Source organism: Mirounga angustirostris, unplaced genomic scaffold (genome assembly GCF_029215605.1).
Source record: "Mirounga angustirostris isolate CCGP_5_RB_7025 unplaced genomic scaffold, mMirAng1.0.hap1 SCAF_16, whole genome shotgun sequence".
NCBI lineage: Eukaryota > Metazoa > Chordata > Mammalia > Carnivora > Phocidae > Mirounga > Mirounga angustirostris.
In genome coordinates this window covers 35629296-35653072 of record NW_026991724.1, presented here as the reverse complement: position 1 = coordinate 35653072, position 23777 = coordinate 35629296, and the positions used below count along the sequence as shown (strand labels likewise).

The window sequence follows — 23777 nt, the reverse complement described above, 5'->3', positions numbered from 1 at the left end:
TTACTGTTGTTCTTTGTACACATCAGTTTTTCAATAAGAAGCAACAGACACCATCTTTATAAGCAAGTATATTCCTATAAACTATAATCTTCTCATATACATGCTCAACTCCATTTGAAGGCCAAGGTCACAAATTGTTCTGAATTCAAAGGAAGAAACAGCAGAGATGAAAAAATGGGCAGTTCTGAGCCATGTTGAGTCTATTTGTTGACATTTCTTGACCTCTGCAGAAAATTCCAATTATTAGCTACCCACCACCCTGTCCTACAGGAAACATAATTATGTCAAGGTGTTCTAATTTGTGGGCACCATTAACCTTAATCACAAAGAACAGCATTTATCAAAGGATGAATTTAAATGTAATTAATGTCAACTGTAGCTTTTGGTTGCCTATGGTAATTGCTCTTTGAAATGACTGCTAATCCACCCACTTTTCAATGATCAGTCTTATAATGAATTATCATTATTTTAGGTATCCAGATATAAGCAATTACCAGGATATGGGTCTAGCATGCTTTTCCAAGCTCTCTAGTTCTTTAGTCCACTGGTCTTCAAGCATTTTTGCTCAGACAGGCCCTAAAGGAATTTTTGAAAACTTTGTATCCCTTAACACATTTAAGTTCACTTCTAAAAAAGTAATCTAAGTATTTTCATCAGTTTAAACCACTATAAAATATATAATTTTCAAATCTATTAGAATTATTGAGATTTTAAAATAATTTGTTCTTTAAAAAGTGTATCCAGTGGAATATAAATACCGTACTAAATTTTTACCCACCATTATCCACACACACAAAAACTGCATGAACAAGATTGGTGGAAAACATGGGGGGAGTAGGAGGACCCTAAGCTCACCTCATCTTACATATACAACTAGATTAACACTCATATCAGTGTAAATAACCCAGAAAATGACCCAAAGATTGATAGAATAAACTACAGAACTAAATATAGAGAAGAGGCCACATCTAAGAGGGTAGCAAGGGTAGAGACAAAGTGGGGATCCAAAAGGTGGGAAGCTAAACAGACCTGCAGGAGTGTTCACAGGAGGGAGGGATACTATAGGGAGAGAAACAGACTCACAATAGGGAAATCTCACAGGGAAGACAAATCCCCCTAACCATTTTGGCTTTGAAAATCAGAAGAGCCAAATTTCATGAGTTCTTACAACCAGCAGGACTTAAAATTTGAAACTTTACAAATCATTGGGCTCCACTCCTGGGGAGCCATAAGGCGAGAGAAAATGGAGTCACTGCCCTTAAAGAGGCAGTACAATAAACAGCTTGAGGAGATAGAGGACAGAAGCAGCAGTTTGAAAAGTGCCAGGGTTATAGTGGAGGGGAATTTGTGTATACAAATCTCAGAGTGTGTGCTAGAGGGACAGGCTTCTATGGGAGACTTCTCTAGGAACAAAGAGATTGGCAGGTGGTATTTCCCTCCCCTGCCTCCCAGCATAAATACATGTCCATCTGCAGGAACCAGTGCAGTGCCAACACTCCCAACCTAACTTGCTTATACTGCAAGTCCTGCCCTGGCAGAACTCTCCCACCAGAGGACCTGTGCAAACCTTGCTAACACTGTGCACCCACCCCCACATACTTTGTGGATCCACTCCCTCCAAACCAGCTCGCCTTAGTACTGGTGATTGTAGTTTCCCTCTTGCAAAAGACCCTGCAAAAACCACAGATCCAATCTGACAAACTATGTGGATCACACCCTCAAATATGCTCTTGGCTACAGCACATCCAAAACAGTGCCAAAAGCCTGGCACTATGAAAGCAGCCCCAACAAGGCCCAGAACAACTCCAAAGTAACTCCTGCCTCAGACAGAGGGAAAGATAACCACACACACTAGTCAGACTATGGACCCAGCAGTGGACTAGGGGCAGACAGCTGGTCTGACCGCAGATCCCACCCACCAATTAAAGCTTCTCAGGGGATGACACAGGGAAGGTACTCTGCAGTTTGGTGCTACTGCAACTCTGACAAATGGCTGGTTTGACTCAACTCAAGCCCAAGGTGGTCTCAGACTGGCCCATTAGCCAGGGACCAAATACTGCCCACCACAGGCAAAGAGAACCATTGCAGATGACTGGACTGAAGGCAAAAGCAGCTCAACCAGAAAAGTAGGGTTCAGGCAACACACATAGGAGACACTCCTGAAGTGCCAGGTTCTGGTCAACAGGGGATACTGCAATGCAGGGGACTAAATGACCTTTTCTTCATAAGGCCATAACTTTCAAGAGCAGGAGATGTAGCTAACTTTTTTAACACATAGAAACAGACCACAGAGTTAGACAAAATGAGGAGACAGAGGACTATGTCCTGAAGGAAATAACAGGACAAATCACAGCAAGAGATAAAAACAAAACAGAGATAAGTAATATGTCTGATAGTGAATTTAAACTAATGATCACAAAGATACTCACTGACTTGGAGAAAAGAGTTGAGGACTTTGGTGAGACCCTTAACAAAGAGACAGAAATTATAAACAAGAACCAATTAGAGATGAAGAATCAATAACTGAAATTAAATATACATTAGAAGGAATCAATAGTAGACTAAAGGAAGCAGAAGAATGGATCAGCAACTTGGAGGACCAAGTAATGGAAAGGAATCAAACTGAATAGGAGAGAGAGAAAAAAATAATACAAAATCAGAATAGACTTAGGGAGCTCAGTGACACCATCAAATGTACTAACATTCTCATAATAGTGATCCCAGAAGGAGAAGAGAGAGAAAAAGGGGCAAATGTTTCATTTGAATAAATAATAGCTGTAAACTTCCCGAATGTGGGGAAGGAAATACATCCAGACTCAGGAGGTTCAGAGATCTCCCAACAAAACCAACCCAAGGAGCTCCACACCAAGATACATAATATTAAAATGCCAAAAAGTAGTGATAGAGGGAGAATTTTAAAAGCAGAATGAGAAAAGAGAACAGTTACAAACAAAAGAAACCCCATAAGGCTATCAGCTGGTTTTCAACAGAAACTTTGGAGGCCAGAGGGTGTGGCATGATATATCCAAAGAGCTGAATGGAAAAATCTTCAGCCAAGAATACTCTATGCAGCAAGGCTATCATTCAGAATAGAAGGAGAGATAAAGAGTTTCCCAGACAAATAAAAGTTAAAGGAATTCATGACCACTAGACCAGCCCCATAAGAAATCTTAAAGGGAACTCTTTGTGTGGAAAGGACAGAACATAAGTAATAAATAAGAAAAGTAGGAAGCACAAGAGCAGAAAAATAAGTATATTGTAAAAATCAGTCAAGGGACTCACAAAATAAAAGCATGTAAAGTATGATACTGTATATCTAAAATGTGGGGAGGTGGGGGAGAGGAGCAAAGAATGGGTTCAAACTTAGGCGATCATCAACCTAATATAGACTATTATATGCAGAAGATGTTACAGACAAAACAAATGGTAACATAAATCAAAAACCAGTAATGGATATATAAAAAATAGAGGGAAAGGAATGTAAGTATACCACTAAAGAATGCCAACTAACCATGAGAGAAGAGAAGAAAAGAAGAACAACAAACAACCATAAAACAATGTGGGGATTCACAGTGCCTGGATAGATAAAACCTGACTTGTATATGCCTCCCTGGATGAGACTAATTGAAATGCAAAGGAGGGAGTGCCCTGAACGCTGGGCTGCCTCTTAAGTTTCTTGGCTGAACATGCCCAGGATTCTTACTGCGGCTCAAGGGTTTCATCCAGGGAGTAAATGCTTAAATACAGGCACCTGTAGTGGTCATGTACTTCACGAACTCCTTGTCCTGCACGTGGGGTATTAATTAAACTCACAATAAAAGGAGAGAGAGAGAGCTTGGCTCAAGGCCTTTCACCATTAGAGCGTCTGGCCCCCAGGCCTCCCCTTTCCCTTACTAAGGTGCTGGGAGTAATCTTTTCATTCGCTGTCTCAGGGTTGCTGGCCAAACCCGACAAAACAAGTAATAAAATGGCAACTAAGTACCTAGCTATCAATAATTACTTTGGCTATAAGTGGACTAAATGCTCCAATCAAAAGATATAGGGTGACAGAATAGATAAAATATAAGACCCACCATTATGGTGCCTACAAGAGACTCATTTAAGACCTAGAGACTCATTTAAGACCTAAAGACTCATGAAGACTGAAAGTGAAGAGATGGAGAAGCATTTATGAAGCATATAGAAGTAAAAAAGCCAGGGGAGCAATACTTATAGTGAACAAAATAGACTTTAAAACAAAGACTGTAACAAGAAACAAAGAAGGACACCATATAATCATAAAGGAAACAATCCAACAAGGTAATATAATTATTGTAAATATTTATGTACCCAACATGGGGGTACCCAAGTACATAAAATAAGTTAATAACAAACATAAAGGGACTAATTGGTAGTAATATAATAATAGTATGGGACTTTAACACCCCACTTACATCAATGGACAGATCATCCAAAGAGAAAATCAACAAGGAAACAGTGGCTTTGAATGACACATGGAACCACATGGATTTACTAGATGTATTCAGAACATTCCATCCTAAAACAGCAGAATACATATTGTTTTCAAGTGCACATGGATCAATCTCCAGAATAAATCACACATTAGGTCACAAAACAAGTTTCAACAAATTGAAAAAGATTGAAGTCATAACATGCATCTTTCCTGACCACAACACTATGAAATTAGAAATCAACCACAAGAAAAAATACAGAAAGAGCACAAATGCATGAAGGTTAAATAACATGCTATTAACAATGAATGGGTCAACCAAAAAATAAAAGAGAAAAGCAAAAACTACATGGAGACAGGGTGCCTTGGTGGCTCAGTCAGTTAAATGTCCAACTCCCGATTTCAGCTCAGGTCATGATCTGAGGGTTGTGAGATTGAGCCCAGTGTCAGGCTCCATGGAGCCTGCTTAAGATTTTCTCTCTCCTCTCCCTCTGTCCCTCCCCCACTAAAAAAATACATGTAGACAAATGAAAATGAAAACATAATGTTCCAAAATCTTCAGGACACAGCAAAGATTTTCTAAGAGTAAAGTTTATAGCAATATGGCCCTACCTCAAGAGCAAGAAAAATCTCAAATATACAACCTAACCTTATACCTAAAGGAGCTAGAAATAGAACAGACAAAACCCAAAACCAGTAGAAGAGAGAATATAATAAAGATTAGATCAGAAATAAACAAAATAAAACTAAAAAGCCAACAGAACATATCAATGAAACCAGGAAGCTGGTTCTTTCTAAAGATAATAAAATTGACAAACCTTTAGCCAGAGTCATCAAGAAAAAGAGAGGGAGAGAAGAAGGGAGGGAGGGGGGAGAGAGAGAGAGAGGACTCAAACAAAATCAGAAATAAAAGAGGAGAAATAATAACCGACCCAAAAGAAATACAACCGACTGTAAGAGAATATTACAAAAAATTACATACCAAAAAATTGGACATTCTAGAAGAAATGAATACATTTCTAGAAACCTACAACCTCTTAAAACTGAATGAGGAAGAAATAGAAAATGTGAACAGATAACAAGCAATGAAATTGAATCAGTACTCAAAAAACTCCAACAAACCAGATGGCTTCACAGATGAAGTCTACCAGACACTTAAATAAGAGGTAATACCTATTCTTCTCAAACTATTAAAAAAATAAATAGGAAGGAAAATGTCAAAATTCATTCTATGAGGCCAGCATTACCCTGATACCAAACCCATAACGATACCACTAATAAAGATAACTACAGGCCAATATTCTTGATGAACATAGATGCCAAAATGCTCAATAAAATACAAGCAAACTGAGTCCAACAATACCTTAAAAAAAAACATTCACTATGATCAAGTGGGATTTATTCCTGGGTTGCAAGTGTGGTTCAATATCCACAAAACAACCAATGTGATATATTACATTAACAAAAGAAAAGATAAGAATCATGATCATTTCAATAGATTTGAAAAAGCAATTGACAAAGTACAACATTTATTCGTGATAACAACTCTGGACAAGGTAGGTTTAAAGGGAACATACGTCAACATAATAAGGGCTATATATGAAAAAAACCACAGCTAATATCATCTTAAATAGGGAAAAACTGAGAGCTTTTCCTCTACAGTCAGGAACAAGACAGGGATGCCCACTCTCACTACTTTTATTCAACTTGGTGCTGGAAATCCTAGACACAACAATCAAATAAAAGGCATACAAATCAGCAAGGAAGAAGTAAAACTTCCACTATTTGTGGATCACATGAGACTATATATGTATATAAAACCTGAAAAATGGCTAGAACTGATAAAAGATGTCAGTAAAGTTCCAGATACAAAATTAATGTACCAAAGAAGTGAAAGACCTGTACTCTGAAAACTATAAAGCATTCATGAAAGAAATTGAAAGTAACACAAAGAAATGGAAAGACATTCTATGCTCATGAATCAGAAACACAAATACTGTTAAAATGTCTATACTACCCAAAGCAATCTGCACATTTAATGCAATCCCTATCAAAATACCAACATAACATTTTTCACAGAGCTAGAACAAACAATCCTAAAATTTGTATAGAACCACAAAAGATCATGAATCAGCCAAAGCAACCTTGAAAAAGAAAAGCAAAGCTGGAGGCATCACAATTCTGGATGTCAAGTTATACTACAAAGCTATAGTAATCAGAACAGTACAGTACTGGCACAAAAACAGACACAAAGATCAAGAGAACAGAACAGAAAACACAGAAATGAACACACAACTATATGGTCAGTTAATCTTCGACAAAACAGGAAACAATATACAATGGGGAAAAGACGGTTCCAACAAATGATGTTGGGAAAACTGAACAATGACATGCCAAAGGATGAAACTGTATCACTTTCTTAAACCATACACAAAAAGAAACTCAAACTGGATTAAGGACCTAAATATGAGACCTGAAACCATAAAAATCCTAGAAGAGAGCACAGGAAGTAATTTCTCTGACATTGGCTGTAGCAACATTTTTCTTGATGTGTCTCTTGAGGCAAGGGAAACAAAAGCAAAAATAAACTATTGGGACTATATCAAAATAAAAAGCTTCTGCACAGCAAAGGAAACAATCAACAAAACTGAAAGCCTACTGAATGGGAGAAGATATTTGCTAATGACAACTCTGATAAAGGATTAGTATCCAAGATATATAAAGAACATATACACCTCAACATCCCCCAAATTAATAATCCAATTAAAAACAGGCAGAAGACATGAATACACATATGACCAACAGGCTACATGAAAAGGTGCTCCACATCAGTGATCATCAGGGAAATACAAATCAAAGCTACAATTAGGTATCACCTCACACCTGTCAGAATGGTGAAAGTCAACAACACAAAAAACAACAGGTGTTGGTGAGGATGTGGGGGAAGAGGAACCCTCTTGCACTGGTTGTGGGAGTGCAAACTGGTGCAGTCTTTGTGGAAAACACTATGGAAGTTCCTCAGTAAGTTAAAAATAGAAGTACTCTATGACCCAGTAATTGCACTACTAGGCATTTACCCAAAGTACACAAAAATATTAATTCAAAGGGATGCATGCACCCCGATGTTTACAGCAGCATTATCTACAATAGCAAATTATGGAAACAGCCCAAATGTCTACTGACTGATTAATGGATAAGGAATATGTGGGGTGTATATATACATATATATACACACACACACACATATACATACATGCAATGGACTATCACTCATCTATAAAAAAGAATGAAATCTTGCCATGTGCAACAACATGGATGGACCTAGAAGGTATTATGCTAAGCGAAACAAGTCAGTCAGAGAAAAGACAAATACCATATGATTTCACTCATATGTAGCATTTAAGAAACAAAACAAATGAGCAAAGGGGAAAAAAGAGAGGCAAAGCAAGAAATAGACTTTTTAAAAATATGTATCTTATTTATTTATTTGACAGAGAGAGAGAGGGAGAGGACAAGCACAAGCAGGGGGAGTGGCAGGCAGAGGGAGAAACTGTCTCCCCACTGAGCAAGGAGCCCAATGTGGGGCTTGATCCCAGGACACTGGAATCATGGCCTGAGCCGAAGGCAGCTGCTTAACTGACTGAGCCATCCAGGCACCCAAGAAATAGACTCCTAAGTAGAGAGAACAAAGTGATGATTACCAGAAGGTAGGTGGGTGAGGCGATGGGTTAAATAGGTGATGGGGAATAAGGAGTGCAGTTGTGATGAGCACTGGGTGATATATGTTAAGTGTTGAATCACTATATTGCATACTTAAAACTAATATTACACTGTATGTAAGCTAACTGGAATTTAAATAAAAATTTAAAAAAAAGAACTATAGGCCAATATCTCTAATGAATATACATGCAAAATTCCTCAACAAAATATTAGCAAACTGAATCAAAGAACATATCAAAAAAAATCATTCACCATGATCAACTGTGATTTCCTGGATGCAAGAGTGTTTCAATATTTGCAAGGCGATAAATAGCATTAATAAAAGTAAGGACAGGGGTGCCTGGGTGGCTCAGTCAATTAAGCATCTGACTTCAGCTCAGGTCATGATCCCAGGGTCCTGGGATTGAGCCCTGAGTTGGCTCTGCACTCAGCAGGGAGTCTGTCCTCTCCTTCTCCCTTTGCTCCACCCCCCCGCCCCCACTTATGCTCTCTGTCTCTCTCTCAAATAAATAAATAAATAAATAAATAAATAAAATCTTAAAACAAAAAAAGAAGAGAAAGGATAAAAGCCACATGATCATTTCAACAGATGAAGAAAAAGCATTTGACAAGTTACAACATTCATTCATGATAAAATCCCTCAACAAAGGAGGTTTCGAGGGAACATAGCTTAACATAATAAAGGCCATATATGAAAACCCACAGCTAACATCATACTCAATGGTAAAAAACAACAACAACAACAACAACAACCCGACAGCATTCCCCCTGTGGCCAGGAGCAAGACAAGGATGTCTACTCTCACCACTTTTATTCAACATAGTACTAGATGCCTTAGCCACAGCAATCAGACCGCATATAGGAATAAAAGGCACCCAAATTGGTAGGAAAGAGGTAAAACTCTCACTACTTGCAGATGACATGATACTATATATAGAAAACCCTAGACTCCCGCAAAAACTACTAAAACTGACAAATCAATTCAGTAAGGTTGCAGGATACAAAATCAATGTTCAGAAATCTGTTGCATTTCTATCCACTAATAATGAAGTAGCAGAAAGAGAAATTAGGAAAACAATCCAAAAATAATAAAATACCTAGGAATAAACTCAACCAATGAGGTGAAAGACTATAAAACTAGGTGAAAGACTATAAAATTAACACAAACAAATGGGAAGATAGTCCATGTTCATGGATGGGAAGGACCAATATTGTTATAATGTCTATAATACCCAAAGCAATCTACACATTTAATGCAATCCCTACCAAAATGCCAACAGCATTTTTCACAGAATTAGAACAATCTTAAAATTGTATGGAACCAAAAAAGATCACAAATAGCCAAAGCAATCTTGAAAAAGAAAAACAAAGCTGGAAGCATCACAATTCCAGATTTCAAGTTATACCAGAAAGTTGCAGTAATCAAAACAGTATGATACTGGCACAAAAAGAGACACACAGATCAACAGAACAGAACAGAAAGCCGAGAAAGAAACCCATGATTAAATGATCAATTAATCCTCGACAAAGCAGGAAATAATATCCAATGGAAAAAGATAGTCTCTTCAACAAATGGTTTTGGGAAAACTAGATGGCTACATGCAAAAAAATGAAACTGTGCCACTTACATCACACACAAAAATAACCTCAAATGGATTAAGGACCTAAATGTGAGACCTGAAACCATAAAAATCCTAGAATAGAGCACAGGCAGTATTTTCTCTGACATTGGCTACAGGAATATTTCTCAAGATATGTCTCCTGAGGCAAGGAAAACAAAAGTAAAAATAAATTCTTGGAACTACATCAAAATAAAAAGTTATTGCAAAGCAAAGGAAACAATCAACAAAACTAAAAGACAACCTACTAAATGGGAGAAGATATCTGCAAATGTCATATCTGATAAAGGGTTAGTAACTAAAAGTATATCAACAACTTATACAACTCAATGCCAAAAAAGAAAAAATAATCCGGTTAAAAATGGGCAGAAGACAAATTAAAAAAAAAAAAAAAAGAATAGAGATGCTAGCATTAAACTTTTTCTTGAAGAATAAAAAAAATAAAAATAAAAATAAAAATGGGCAGAAGACATGAATAGTCATTTCTCCAAAGACATCCAGATGGTCAACAGACACATGAAAAGATGTTCAACATCACTCATGATCAGGGAAATGCAAATCAAAAATACAATGAGCTATTAGCTCACACCTGTCAAAATGGCAAAAACAACACAAGAAACAAGTGTTGGCGAGAATGTATACTCTTGGTGAGAATGCAACAGATGCAGCCACTGTGGAAAACAGTATGGAGGTTCCTCAAAAATTAAATTATAACTACCCATAATTGCATTAATGGGTATTTACCCAAAGAATATGAAAACACTAATTTGAAAAGATATAGGCACCCCTATATTTATTGCAGAATTATTTACAATAGCCAAATTATGGAAGCAGCCCAAGTGTCCATGGATAAATGAATGGAGAAAGAAGATATGGTAAATACATATATACATGTGTGTATACACACACACTGGATATTATTCAGCCTTAGAAAAGCCTTAGAAAAGAATGTAATCTTGTCTATTGCATCAACATGGATGAATCTAGAGAGTATAATGTTAAGCAAAATAAGTCAATTAGAGAAAGACACATACCATGATTTTATTCATATGTGGAATTTAAGAAAGAAATCAAAGAATAAAGGAAAGAAAAAGGGATAAGCCAAAAAAACCAGACTCTTAAGTATGGAGAACTGATGGTTACCAGAGGGGAGGTGGATGGGGGATGGGTAAAATAGGTGAAGGGGATTACACTTATCTTGATGAGCACTGAGTAAGGTATAGAATTGTCAAATGATTATATTGTACACCTGAAACTAATAAAACACTGTATGTTAACTATAGTAGACTTAAAGAAAGATACGCATGAATGAGGTCTTCTTTAATTATACATCTTTCCCTTATTCACCGACCTTGTACTTATATTCCATTTCTCTTAACAGAACTTTATCATAATATACAATGTTTTTATACCTGAAATTTGTTTACTGGTTGTAGTGGTCACGCTATCATATGTCTCCAAAGAAATGTATGTCTACAAATTAATATATAAATTAAAATTGGTATTTAAGTTGGTTTTGTTTACATATTCAGGTATTTATTTATTTGAGAGAGGGAGAGAGAGAGACAGAGATAGAGACAGAGATAGTGAGAGAGAGCACAAGCAGGGAGGAGAGGAAGAAGCAAGCTCCCCGCTGAGCAGGGAGCCCAATGTGGGGCTTGATCCCAGGACCCTGGGATTGCCCCTATATATTCAAGTATTAAGAGAAATTTCTTTTGGGGTGCCTGGGTGGCTCAGTCGGTTGAGCATCTGCCTTTGGCTCAGGTCATAATCCCAGGGCCCTGGGATCAAGCCCCACGTCAGGCTCTTTGCTCAGTGGGGAGCCTGCTTCTCCCTCTCCCTGTTGCTCCCCCTGCTTGTGCTGTCAAATAAATAAATAAAATATTTTTAAAAAAAAGAATATAGGCTTTAGAATTGGGAAGACCAGGATTCAAATCCCAGATCTACCATTTATTTATAAATTCTGAACTTGTAGTAGTCACTTCACCTCTGAATTAGCCTCTTTAAGCAACCTCCTACAGAGAGCCTCTTTAGCCACATAAGCTATCTGCTGTGAGAAAAAATATGAGACAAGTGATGTAATGTGCCAAGCCCCCAGAGTCACTCAGTAAATATTTAAAAAACCAAACAGTCTTGTTTAAGGTTTTCTTTCTTCTCTTCCCTCCCCATCCAACCCCAAGCCTCACAGAAGACAGATCAGCTGTGCAACCCTATGGTATGCCTCTTCTGGAGGGACACAGTGAGGAGCAGGATCTAGGGGAGAATTAAAAAAGCGTCACTGGAGAACAAAGTTACCCTGGTAACTTGATGGATCATTCACTCACTTTGGGCCTCTATGAGAACTCAAAGGTGTGAGATGGACCAGATAAATCTTAACCTCACAGAAATAACATCTTAAGTTCATAGGAGAAAATGTGGAGATTTCTTTCAGCCATATCCTTACTTTGTCCCAGTATTCCTACCTCCATTGGGTGTTTATTGTACTATTACACCTAGGAGACGTGATCTAGTTCCTAGACCGGGCAGGTACAACAGAAGGGTAGGCAGTCTGAGGAGAAGCAAAGGCCCTCACAGCTGAACTGTCTGACTCAGGACCATTGTGGAATTCAGGAACCGGAGCTTAGAGCCTAGGCCTCCAGACTGGTAAATATCAAGTACTTGTAGGACATTTTCAATAGCAAATACATTTTTAAAAAAATGTAAAAGAAATCTAATGAAAGAGATTTAACATGTATTTTCAGAAATTATAAATTATAAACTATTTTGAGTTATTTTACCCTAAACTGAAATAATATATACTAATCTTGCTCAAAGTCTGCTGTATACACAGCTTCTCTATGCTTTTCTTTTTCCAATTTTTTTAATGTAGCAAATTATAGATAACATCAAATTTACCATCTCCATCATTTTTTTTTTTAAGATTTTATTTATTTATTTTTGTGAGAGACAGAGAGAGAGCTTGCACTAGCCAGGGTGGGGGGGCGGGCAGAGGGAGAAGCTGACTGAGCAGGGAGCCTGATGCGGGACTAGATCCCAGGACCCTGGCATCATGACCTGAGCTGAAGGCAGACGCTTAACCCACTGAGCCACCCAGGCGCCCCCATCTCCATTATTTTTAAGTGTACAGTTCAGTGTATTCTATGCTTCTTTTAAAATGACTTTTTTCTATATATATGCAAATAGTAATGAAATAAAAAAAATAGTTTGCCCTCAAAGAAGGAAACAAAAACTTGACATATGCTAATAGGTTGAATCCAAGACATTTTAAAATATTATCAATATTCATGATGAAATGTTACTATCAAATTTCTTTGCACAGAAACTATAAAACTTTGTGTTTCTCAAAAAAGGTGATACTTTTCCAAATGATTATTACACAGAATACATATCTAAAAATTGTAAGATTTAACTAAAGGCAAAGTGACTAAATTTTAAGAATAACATCTTAAATCATTCACTTACAAACAATAATTCACTTACATACAATACTGCTAACCAATACCTACAACAAAGCAGTATAATCAATAACCAGGGAATTGTGGGTCATCTGACCCCTCAAAATTTCCCGGTGGAACTCCAGGAAATAAAATTAGAGATCCTTAAGTGACATGCCATTTGAAATAATTACATCATATTCAATTTTGTCATCTGCTAAAGCTTTTCACTATTTCTGTGGCTTAATTTTGAAAAGAAAAAGGTTTAGATGAGAAACAATGGGAAAATAAAATAATTTATCTCCAACAGGAAAATTTCTTTAGGAATATAGAAAAGTGAGAAAACAGTTATACTGTTTCTATGGAAATATTAATAAAAAACTAATTTCTCAAGTTCTAATACATTCCTTTAAAGAACAATGTTCCAAATACAAATGGTGTACAAGGGGAAAGGGGAGAAGGCTACTAGGGGAATTCTAGTATTTTCATATCAGAAAATATGAATCATCTCAAGCCACCTTTTTTGTTAAGATTATGAATACTAAGATTATGAATACTAATGTTGATTACACAGTTAAAAGCTGCCTTGATGATTATTTGGTTCCTTTTGTGTTATAAATTTATAATTTTCATATCTTTTCTAAATAATAGATTTAAGTGACACAATATCATATCATTATTTCATTAAGACAAATATTTGCAATATTTTCTGTAATGCATCAGCAAACCAACAAAATCAGCAGTAAAAATGAAAGGTGATTAAATATATTAGTCATTGGTATAAAGTGAGAAAAGAGAAGATTACATGGAAAAATAGGGATTTATGCCTCTTGGATTGAGTAGCTAACTATATTTAAATAGAAGACACTAAGTGAAATAAGTCAAGCAGAGAAAGACAATTATGATATGATTTCACTCGTATGTGGAACGTAAGGAATAGCGCAGAGGACCACAGGGGAAGGGAGGGAAAACTGAATAGGAAGAAATCAGAGAGGGAGACAAACCCTGAGAGACTCTGGACTCTGGGAACCAAACTGAGGGTTACAGAAGGAAGGGGTGTGTGGGGGGTAACCGGGTGATGGGTATTAAGAAGGGCACATGTGGTGATGAACACTGGGTATTATACGCAACTAATGAATTGTTGAACGCTACATCAAAAACTAATGATGTACTATATGCTGGCTAATTGAACATAATAATAAAAAAAAGAAAAAAAACAAAAAAACTTTTGGTTCTACATTTTGAAATAATATAATTTTCTGTTCCACTGTAATTATAGCTATAGTCAATAGCAGAAATCAAAATAAATAGATAAATAGATAAATAATAAATAAATAGAAGATACAGTTTTTTTCTGGCAGCAGAGAAAAATATCCATCCATATAACTAACAGTTAAAAATGGCTGCTTTCAGTGCCATTAATATCCATTCAAAATTTTTATGCAATCACTTGTGAAGTAAATGGAGTATATGTCAAAGTAGTTATCTGTCACATACCTACATTAATATTCCCAAGTATACAACTTGGGCCTAAACCAGAAATATGTTTGAACTCAGTAGATGAGTCACAGAAATTTGAACAGACCAATATTATATTTGGCTTTGATTAAAATTACAGGTACAAATGTTTTCACATCAATACTAAATATTCTGAATGCTTACGCAACATCAGTTTCAAATTCTCTTTTATAGAAAATACTCATTAATTATAACCTCACATCACTGCGAAAGCTGCTCTGCCATTTAATGGCTAGGTGTTATTTCTAAGTAACGTGGCACATGATTACATTATTTCAAGTCATTATAAAGTGAGGTTGAGACACAAACTGAAGCCTCACCTTTGACCATTTAACATAGTTCAATTATCTCTGGCACCTAAGTAGATTTAGTACCCTTCCTGTCCTTGTTAGATAGCCCCCACTGTACCAATTAAAAAGGATCCTTCTGCTTATTATCATTGCCTCCTTAGACTGACAATGTGTACATTTACTCCAGCCAAATCAGTCATGCTAGTTTTACTTGTGGGCAATCTCCTATTTCCATGCCTGCATTGGACCGGGTTACAGCTGTGGGCTTTTCAACGCAATCTTATGGGAGCATTTAGTACTCTATTTAAAGATCATTGTAAATTTCCCATAAAATTAAGGTTCTGGCAAAATTTAATTAAATTTAAGATAATCTTGGGTCTGCCATACCCATAAAGCACAACATTTAAGTTGCAAAAGGTAGGTTAGGTTTCTTTTTTTTTAAAATATTTTATTTATTTATTTGACAGAGAGAGACACAGCGAGAGAGGGAACACAAGCAGGGGGAGTGGGAGAGGGAGAAGCAGGCTTCCTGTGGAGCAGGGAGCCCGATGTGGGGCTCGATCCCAGGACCCTGAGATCATGACCTGAGCAGAAGGCAGATGCTTAACGACTGAGCCACCCAGGCGCCCCGGTAGGTTAGGTTTCTTGATAAGATTGGGCTGCCAGTCGGGTGCCTGGGTGGCTCAGATGGTTAAGCGTCTGCCTTCGGCTCAGGTCATGATCCCAGGGTCCTGGGATCGAGTCCCGCATCGGGCTCTCTGCTCCTTGGGAGCCTGCTTCTCCCTCTGCCTCTCTCTCTCTCTCTCTGTCTCTCATGAATAAATAAATAAAATCTTTAAAAAAAAAAAAAAAAGATTGGGCTGCCAGTCAAGGTCACAATAGTCCAAAATGTCAATGCTGATGACTTTTTTACTTATGTACCAGTACATATGTCTGTAACTTGTAAAAGTGATATGGCCTAAATACATTTTTCTTATTTTAGTAACACATTAATGCTTGCTCCCATATTCAGCTTTCTTTTGTCTGGAATCATGATATTGCTAGGTTACAGTTATCCCAACCATGCTAACGACAGGAATTCTTTTCTGCCAATTTATGTAATTTCATTCTTTAAACTAGCATCAGAATAAATCTTGTAGGCAAACTTGTTATTTATAATACAGCTAGCTATTATTGTTTAATCTGTAAATGAAAGTTTAAATGAGAATAAAATACCAGAATATTACTCACGTATACCGAAATATACCAGAGTATAACGTCTAAAAAATAAAAGTGAATATGTCTCTAGGCATAGTAAGTTTTTAAAGCTATCATTTTTCAGTAAGCATCAGAGAAAAAAATCTAATGCAGAATTCAGAACAAGTAAATAAGCTATGACACTATCACATGATATTCTAAATAGTTTTCATATAGATTAAGTAGAAAACCCATAAAGATATTAGAAATTTTACTTTCTGAATTAACAATAGCTGTTTCAAAAGTTTTAATTTCTAAAGGTCAAATTACATATTAAAGGTATTTGAAGTATTTCTTTGACTAAAATGGAGGTTACTGTGAAATAAAGCAGGCCAGGAGTCACCATCACGTTCTCAATCACAATGTATGCCTTTATTTATCTATTTATTTATTTCTAAGTTTTTATTTATTTTTTATTTATTTTTTTAATTTATTTTATTTTATTTATTTATTTTTTTATTTATTTGAGACAGAGAGAATGAGAGAGAGAGAGCACATGAAAGGGGGGAGGGTCAGAGGCAGATGCAGGCTCCCTGCCGAGCAGGGAGCCCGATGTGGGACTCGATCCCGGGACTCCAGGATCATGACCTGAGCCGAAGGCAGTCGCTTAACCAACTGAGCCACCCAGGCGCCCCTATTTTTTATTTTTTTAAAGATTTATATATTTATTTGAGAGAGTGCATGCACAGATGAGCGTGGCGGGCAGAAGGGCAGAGGGAGAGGCAGAGAGAGAATCTCACGCAGACTCCCTGCTGAGCATGCAGCCAGACCCCATGACCCTGAGATCATGACTTGAGCCAAAACCACAAGTCAGATGCTCAACCAACTGAGCCACCAGGTGCCCCAAGTTTTCTCTACACCTAACCTGGGGGCTGGAACTCATGACCCCAAGATCAAGAGTTGCATGCTCTTCCAAATGAGTCAGCCAGTCGCCTCCCACATGTATGCCATTAAAGAGAGGAAATGAAAAGAGTTTCCTGAATAGTCCCAGCCCAAGGCAAACAAGCAGGACTTGCAGTGGAGCCTGATGCAGGTCTCCATCCTACTACTCATGAGATGATGACCTGAGCTGAAATCAGGAGTCAGACACTTAACCGATTGAGCCATCCAGGTGCCCCACGTTCTGTACTCCTGAACTAAATTCCTGCCCTATCAGACAAATAAAAAATTAACCAAGCTGAAGGCATCTCATGAAAAGTATCTTGCTTTAAATGTTAGGAGGCCAGTTCTATTTAAGTCTAGAGGAATTTTATCTTTGAATTGCAAGATTCCAAATAGTTTTTTTTTTATTATGTTATGTTAATCACCATACATTACATCATTAGTTTTTGATGTATGTTCCATGATTGTTTGCATATAACACCCAGTGCTCCATTCAGTACGTGCCCTCTTTAATACCCATCACCAGGCTAACCCATCCCTCCACCCCCTCCCCTCTAGAACCCTCAGTTTGTTTCTCAGAGTCCATTGTCTCTCATGGTTCATCTCCCCCTCCAATTTTCCCCCCTTCATTTTTCCCTTCCTGCTATCTTTTTTTTTTTTTTTAACATATAACATATTGTTTCAGAGGTACAGGTTTGTGATTCATCAGTCTTACACAATTCACAGCGCTCACCATAGCACATACCCTCCCCAATGTCTATCACCGAGTCATCCCATCCCTCCCACCCCCCACCACTCCAGCAACCCTCAGTTTGTTTCCTGAGATTAAGAATTCCTCATATCAGTGAGGTCATAGGATACATGTCTTTCTCTGAATGACTTATTTCGCTCAGCATAACCCCTCCAGTTCCAAACACATCGTTGCAAATGGCAAGATTTCATTCCTTTTGATGGCTGCATAATATTCCATTGTATATATATACCACTTCTTCTTTATCCATTCATCTGTCGATGGACATCTTGGCTCTTTCCACAGTTTGGCTATTGTGGACATTGCTGCTATAAACATCAGGGTGCACGTACCCCTTCGGATCCCTACATGTGTATCTTTGGGGTAAATACCCAGTAGTGCAATTGCTGGATCGTATAGTAGCTCTGTTTTCAACTTTTTGAGGAACCACCATACTGTTTTCCAGAGTGGCTGCACCAGCTTGCGTTCCCACCAACATCTGTCATTTCCTGACTTGTTAATTTGAGCCATTCTGACTGGTGTGAGGTGGTATCTCATTGAGGTTTTGATTTGGATTTCCCTGATGCCGAGCGATATAGTTTTTCAAAAGAGTGGCATGCATGGGTAGTAAGAGAATCCTAGGACACATATTGGTCAAGGATAAAGTACACACAGAAAAGTTTCCAGAGCCCAGAGAAGGAGTGTTTACATTCTCAGGCAATTATTGATTGCTCATTGAACAAACAAAAGGGAGAAGGAACAGGCTTATCAGTAAGAGTCTCAGAGCTACCATGACTAAGGTGGAGAATTCAATTAAGACTGCGGCTATCCTATTTAAATTAAATTTTTCCTAAAAACATCTAAAGAACCAATATTCAAATGGGGATCTGCAAAGTTTATATCTCTAATTTCCACAGGGATAAATGGATTAAGCTGGCTCTACCTAGAGAGCAGTTGCAGATCAAATCCTAAACTGTTTGAGAAAGCTTATATGTCAACCAAATGCCCTTTTAAAAATCTTTAAGAGCAAGGATTTCCAATGAGCTGAGTTTTCTCCTAATGGTTAAAGCAATCAGTTCACATAGACACACAGATCCTGTAGCAGCAATAAGTACAATTAATGACATGGTTATAATCATATTTACTCACCCTCCCAATAGTATCTGTGACTGGCTGGATTCATTTGTAATACCAAATACATCAGGAATTAAATCACCATTGAAGCTGAAAAGAAAACATTAAAAACATTAAGCAGCTATTTTGTAAAATTCTCATGTTCTAGCTTTAAAAGGAAAATAACCTTTGGGAGGTGTGGTCAACATCACAATGCTCACCAGTTTCTGCTGTAGTCAATAAAATGTTAGCAGAGTGTTAGACATGTGTTACTTCCAGGCAAAAGGGTTTATTATTTATTACTGGACCCTCCAGCCTGCTTTAAGCTTGGCAGTGGCAAGGAGAGGAACATGGGTTTCAGGTGGTCCAGCTCCACAGATAATGGGGCCTCTGACACCTGACTGAGTGATGGCACAGAGCTGAGCCTATCACTGACCCACACTAGACAGGCAGCGTAAGCAAGAGATGAACTTTTGTTGTGAAATGTTAGGGTCATCTTTAGTTTCTGCATAACCTCATCTATTCCTGAGTGGTAAGAAGACAGCACTTATTTGAGACCCAACCGATGTAGTTAGGTGGGTTTAGGAGAAATAACCCACAAAAGTAATCCCCAGCTGGTGTAAAAATTCATACTGGCCATTATATATTGCAACAACAATGAAAAAATACACAACTATGAAAGCAATCAAGCTGAGGGCCTTTAAGAAGATTAATCCATGAATTTATAGTTGAGACTTCTAAGGGCCACTGGCGTATTGATACAGGACTATTATTTTAATAACTGTACGAAAGGCAGCAGTGGAAATAAGAAAGTGGCTGTACATAGCTTTAGCTCCCCCAATGATCTCTGTATCATTACCAAATGTCCTGACAGGAATTTGGATGACACTTATCCTAGTACATGAGTGTATTTTGAGAAATAAATGATAACACTAAAGAAGAGCTTTAAAAAAAGGTAAGTTTCTCCTTAATACAGACATTTTTCTAAATCTCTGGAGAAGAGCCCATAGCATTCTGTCAATCAAGCACTAACAGTATTACCCTAAAACAGTTACCTTAATTATTTTGAGTAATGACATGGCTACAATCAACATAGATCCATAATGGACACATTGAAAGCTACTGAAACAAGAACACAAATTTCTTCCTCTTTCCAAAATATTGAATTTCATTTTTCTCTTTCCTCCATCATGGCAAGTAAATGTCATATAGTCAAGAGTATAAGCCTCTATCAGTTTCAAAGGGAGAATGAATTTAGTGTCAATGCTACTTTGCAAAGTAGTCTCTTATATGAGAAATTTTATGTTTGTTAGTTTAAAATCATTCAAAGGGAAGCAAGCACATACTTACTCCAAAATTAGTGGTTCATCTTGAAAAGTCCTATTGAGTATAGTCATATTGTTAGGATCTGTATAGAGAGAAAATATATAAATCAGCAGGCACTTTATATTATTTTCGATATCTACACTTGGGGTAAAATACCTTTATTCTTTTCAAGATTCATCTATAATTAATTCCAACTACTACTATTAACAAGACACTATAACTTAATGGACATCAAGTTTGTAAGGACAAAATACTGGGGTTCATTCTATAGTTAAGAGCACCATTACAATAACTTTCTTTAGAGGCTTCAATCTAAAAATCTCTTAGGTGAGTCTTCTGTAAATACAATTTAGCACTAGAGCAGTTGACAACATGCACAAAAGTACTTGACTCTAAAATGTCCATGCTTACATACATGAAATGCTTTTCACATGGTACTATTTCTTTAGATATTTACTGACTGAATGAATTTGAAGTACTGAGACTACTGCTTATGTTCTCAAATGTTACAGAAAACACAACTGCAGCCCTTCTACCCTGCCTTGAAATCTGGTCCATGAACAGTTATCTGTTTGGGTATAATTAATTGGCTTTTCAGGTAAGTCTTGAAGGTTTTCGGGTGGATATGGTAGACTGACTCTCAGCCTCCACTCCAACCCTTTTGTGTTTTCCTATAGTGGGGAGACTAGAAACCCACAATAGCATTTCTCACCTATCCCTGCATCTGAGATTCTGAATAAAATGTAAGCCTTGCCAACCAGATACACTCTGAGTTCTGGGAGGCAGGAGTTCTACTTCAGTGTCTGGTCACTAAAGCCTCAAGAGGCAGGGTGCAGGGCATCCCCCTGGCTGCTGAGGGTCACGGCAGACAGTGTCATTCTAGCAGCTGTGGTGCAACTGGCAGTGTTCTGACGGTAAAAAGCCATGCTTGATGGCTTTGAGGATTGTTCCTGAAAGTTCAACCTAGAGTCTGTTCTCCAGCTCTCCCAGTAATTATGTAGGCCATAAAACCCTTTAATAAATCTCTCTCTTCCTAAAGCTAGCAAGAGTGGAATCTGTTCTCTGGAACTGACCTCAGACTAGCCCTGGGTTGAAAAAGAAAAATCAGAAATATGACTTTTAAAAATGTTTTTACAGGCCATTACTGAGTCTTAAGAAATTCATTACTGAACTGATTTCAGAACAATAATTTTGTTATATTTACCTAGGAATAACAGGCATAGTCTTCCTTTAATATCCAATGATAAATATTAAAAACTCTTAAAAAACAAATTCACCTAATGTTTGATTTTGTCCCCAGAAGATAACAGCTCCCAATTCACTGCTGGCATGATTTTTGGGAAGATATGTAAGAAGGACATCCATTTGTGAATCTCCATCATAATCCCCTGGGACTACACTTGTTATCAATGCACTGTGATTCCTAAAAGAAACACACATTTTAAGGTATCTAGTCAAGCTATAATAGAAAAGGACATCTCTATGTTTGTACTACACACAGATATTTTCAATGCAAAATTTAAAATCATAGAACTGATTCTCATTTCATTCTCTTCTTTAATTTCTTATCATCCTTCATGTATTTAGGCCTCTTTGATCTACAAAATAATTCAGGATGATTGTAGAGACAAAAATCTGAAATATTTCAAAAGAAAGAACAGTTTTATATTCTTACACTAGCCAATATAGTCCTTTTACTTAGTTCTTTTGTCAAGGACACCAATGCATTGGCTGGTTTATAAGAAATGGAGGCTCATAATCAATTGTTAAGGCAACAAGGGGTATCACTGCCATTTTATCAGTTAAAAGGTTAAATTTGTAAAATACTTAATTTTGGGTTTAATGCAGATGTGAAGATTAAGTAATCATTTTATTTCTGAAAAATATTCAAGATTCACAATGGTAAATAAGTTCTTTTTATCCAACTTGGCAATATGCTATCAAAACACACATACTTAATTTTATATTTTAATAATGAAATAATTCTGAAATTATTTATATTAACTTTGAAAACTTAAAACATGTCTTGTCTTAATGTTTGAATGACCCAACCAAAAAATAGGCCTTAAGTTCAATCTTTATTTAATTCCACTTAGAGCAAATAGCAAGACAGCAAGTTTTCCAATAGACTAGAGATAACTATTTTGTAAATGGCATCAAGAATCTAAAAATATATATAACAGGTTTTATTTAAGGTGAAAATGAGAAAAATACTGAAAAGTTAAGCAAGGTTAAGCGGACTGAAGAAAAACAATAGTTTCATCATAATGCATCTACCTATTCTGTCCTATACATTTCATCAATGCTTAATAGCTATTAGCTGATAATTTAATTTTCATCACCTGAATTATCATTCCCATTGAACTGACCAGGAAATGGAGGTTTGAAGCAATTAAAAAGCTAAAGCTGAAAGCCAACAACTAACTAGCTAATTAGCTAATAGCTAAGTGGAATAGCTGAAATTCAAATTCTGTCAGCCTCTAAAACTGATCTTCATTATGATAAAATCGTTTTGGTAATACTAGTTTCCTCAAGTAATCCCAACAATACTTTAACTTTTCCATGAAAATACCTGGTCTTTAAAAATGATATCGCAACCACCCATGCTACTATGTAGCAAACTGTATCTAACTGTGGAGGTCTCTTCATGTGCATGTGCCTACAGATGCATACCCAGGAACACATATTGAACTTATTTGGCAGTAATACCTGTCTATAACCTGATTAGGTTATATAGCCACAAATGCCCAGCTTCTTTATGGCTGTAAAAATAGGAAATAGAAGGTTTAAAGATACGAGATTGACATATGTGTTTATCTTTTCTTCTTTCAAAGAACCCACTAAAATGATACAGAATGAAGTAAAAAAAATATAACCCTCAAAAACAAAGAGATCATAAAGGGAGATAGGGAATGCAGGGAATGCTAACTGACTTATGAGGACAAGGAAATTATAAGCTAAAATGTTTGAAGAAAAAGGCTTAAGAAGGAAAGCTTTTGCCCAGAAGAATACCTGAGAGGCTCAGAATTTGCAGTCATCAGAAATTGTGAAAGATAAGGGTGATACAGAAGGCTGAAAACAGGTTTATCTGAAAGTCTGTATTGTGAGTGATGGTCCATTGTCTCTCTTTCTCAGCAAGACAAGAACCAAGCAGTTTATTAACCAGGCATTACAGATTTAAGTTACAGCAGAGGGTAAGGTTTGGGACTTAAGCTAAAAACAGGGAGTTAATGGTAAGTCTACAGAAAGAACAATTTGACCCTTGCCCCCAGCTCTACCCTATTCCTTGGATGTCAGTCTTGCCACAGGGCAAGAGACAGGAGACAAGTCCTACCATGCAAAGAGTTTCCAATCAGCTCTTTATTGCCATACTATTAAATATGATACACCTGCTTTTTGAAGAAAACTGAATATTAAAGAGAGCCAAAACAAATAGCAATAAGGAATCTGAAGAAAAGA

At 37.0% G+C, this 23777-nt stretch overlaps 1 protein-coding gene across 1 annotated transcript in view; it reads right to left on the bottom strand.

Annotated features, from left to right (window-relative positions):
• The window catches only part of ITFG1 (integrin alpha FG-GAP repeat containing 1), a 340218-nt gene that overhangs the window by 311450 nt on the left and 4991 nt on the right, over positions 1-23777 (bottom strand). The window contains exons 3-5 of the mRNA XM_064581526.1: positions 21596-21741; positions 20343-20400; positions 19029-19103 (exon numbers count right to left, since the gene is read on the bottom strand). Coding sequence (XP_064437596.1) covers positions 19029-19103; positions 20343-20400; positions 21596-21741 — 279 coding nt within the window. The remainder of the gene's footprint in view (positions 1-19028; positions 19104-20342; positions 20401-21595; positions 21742-23777) is intronic.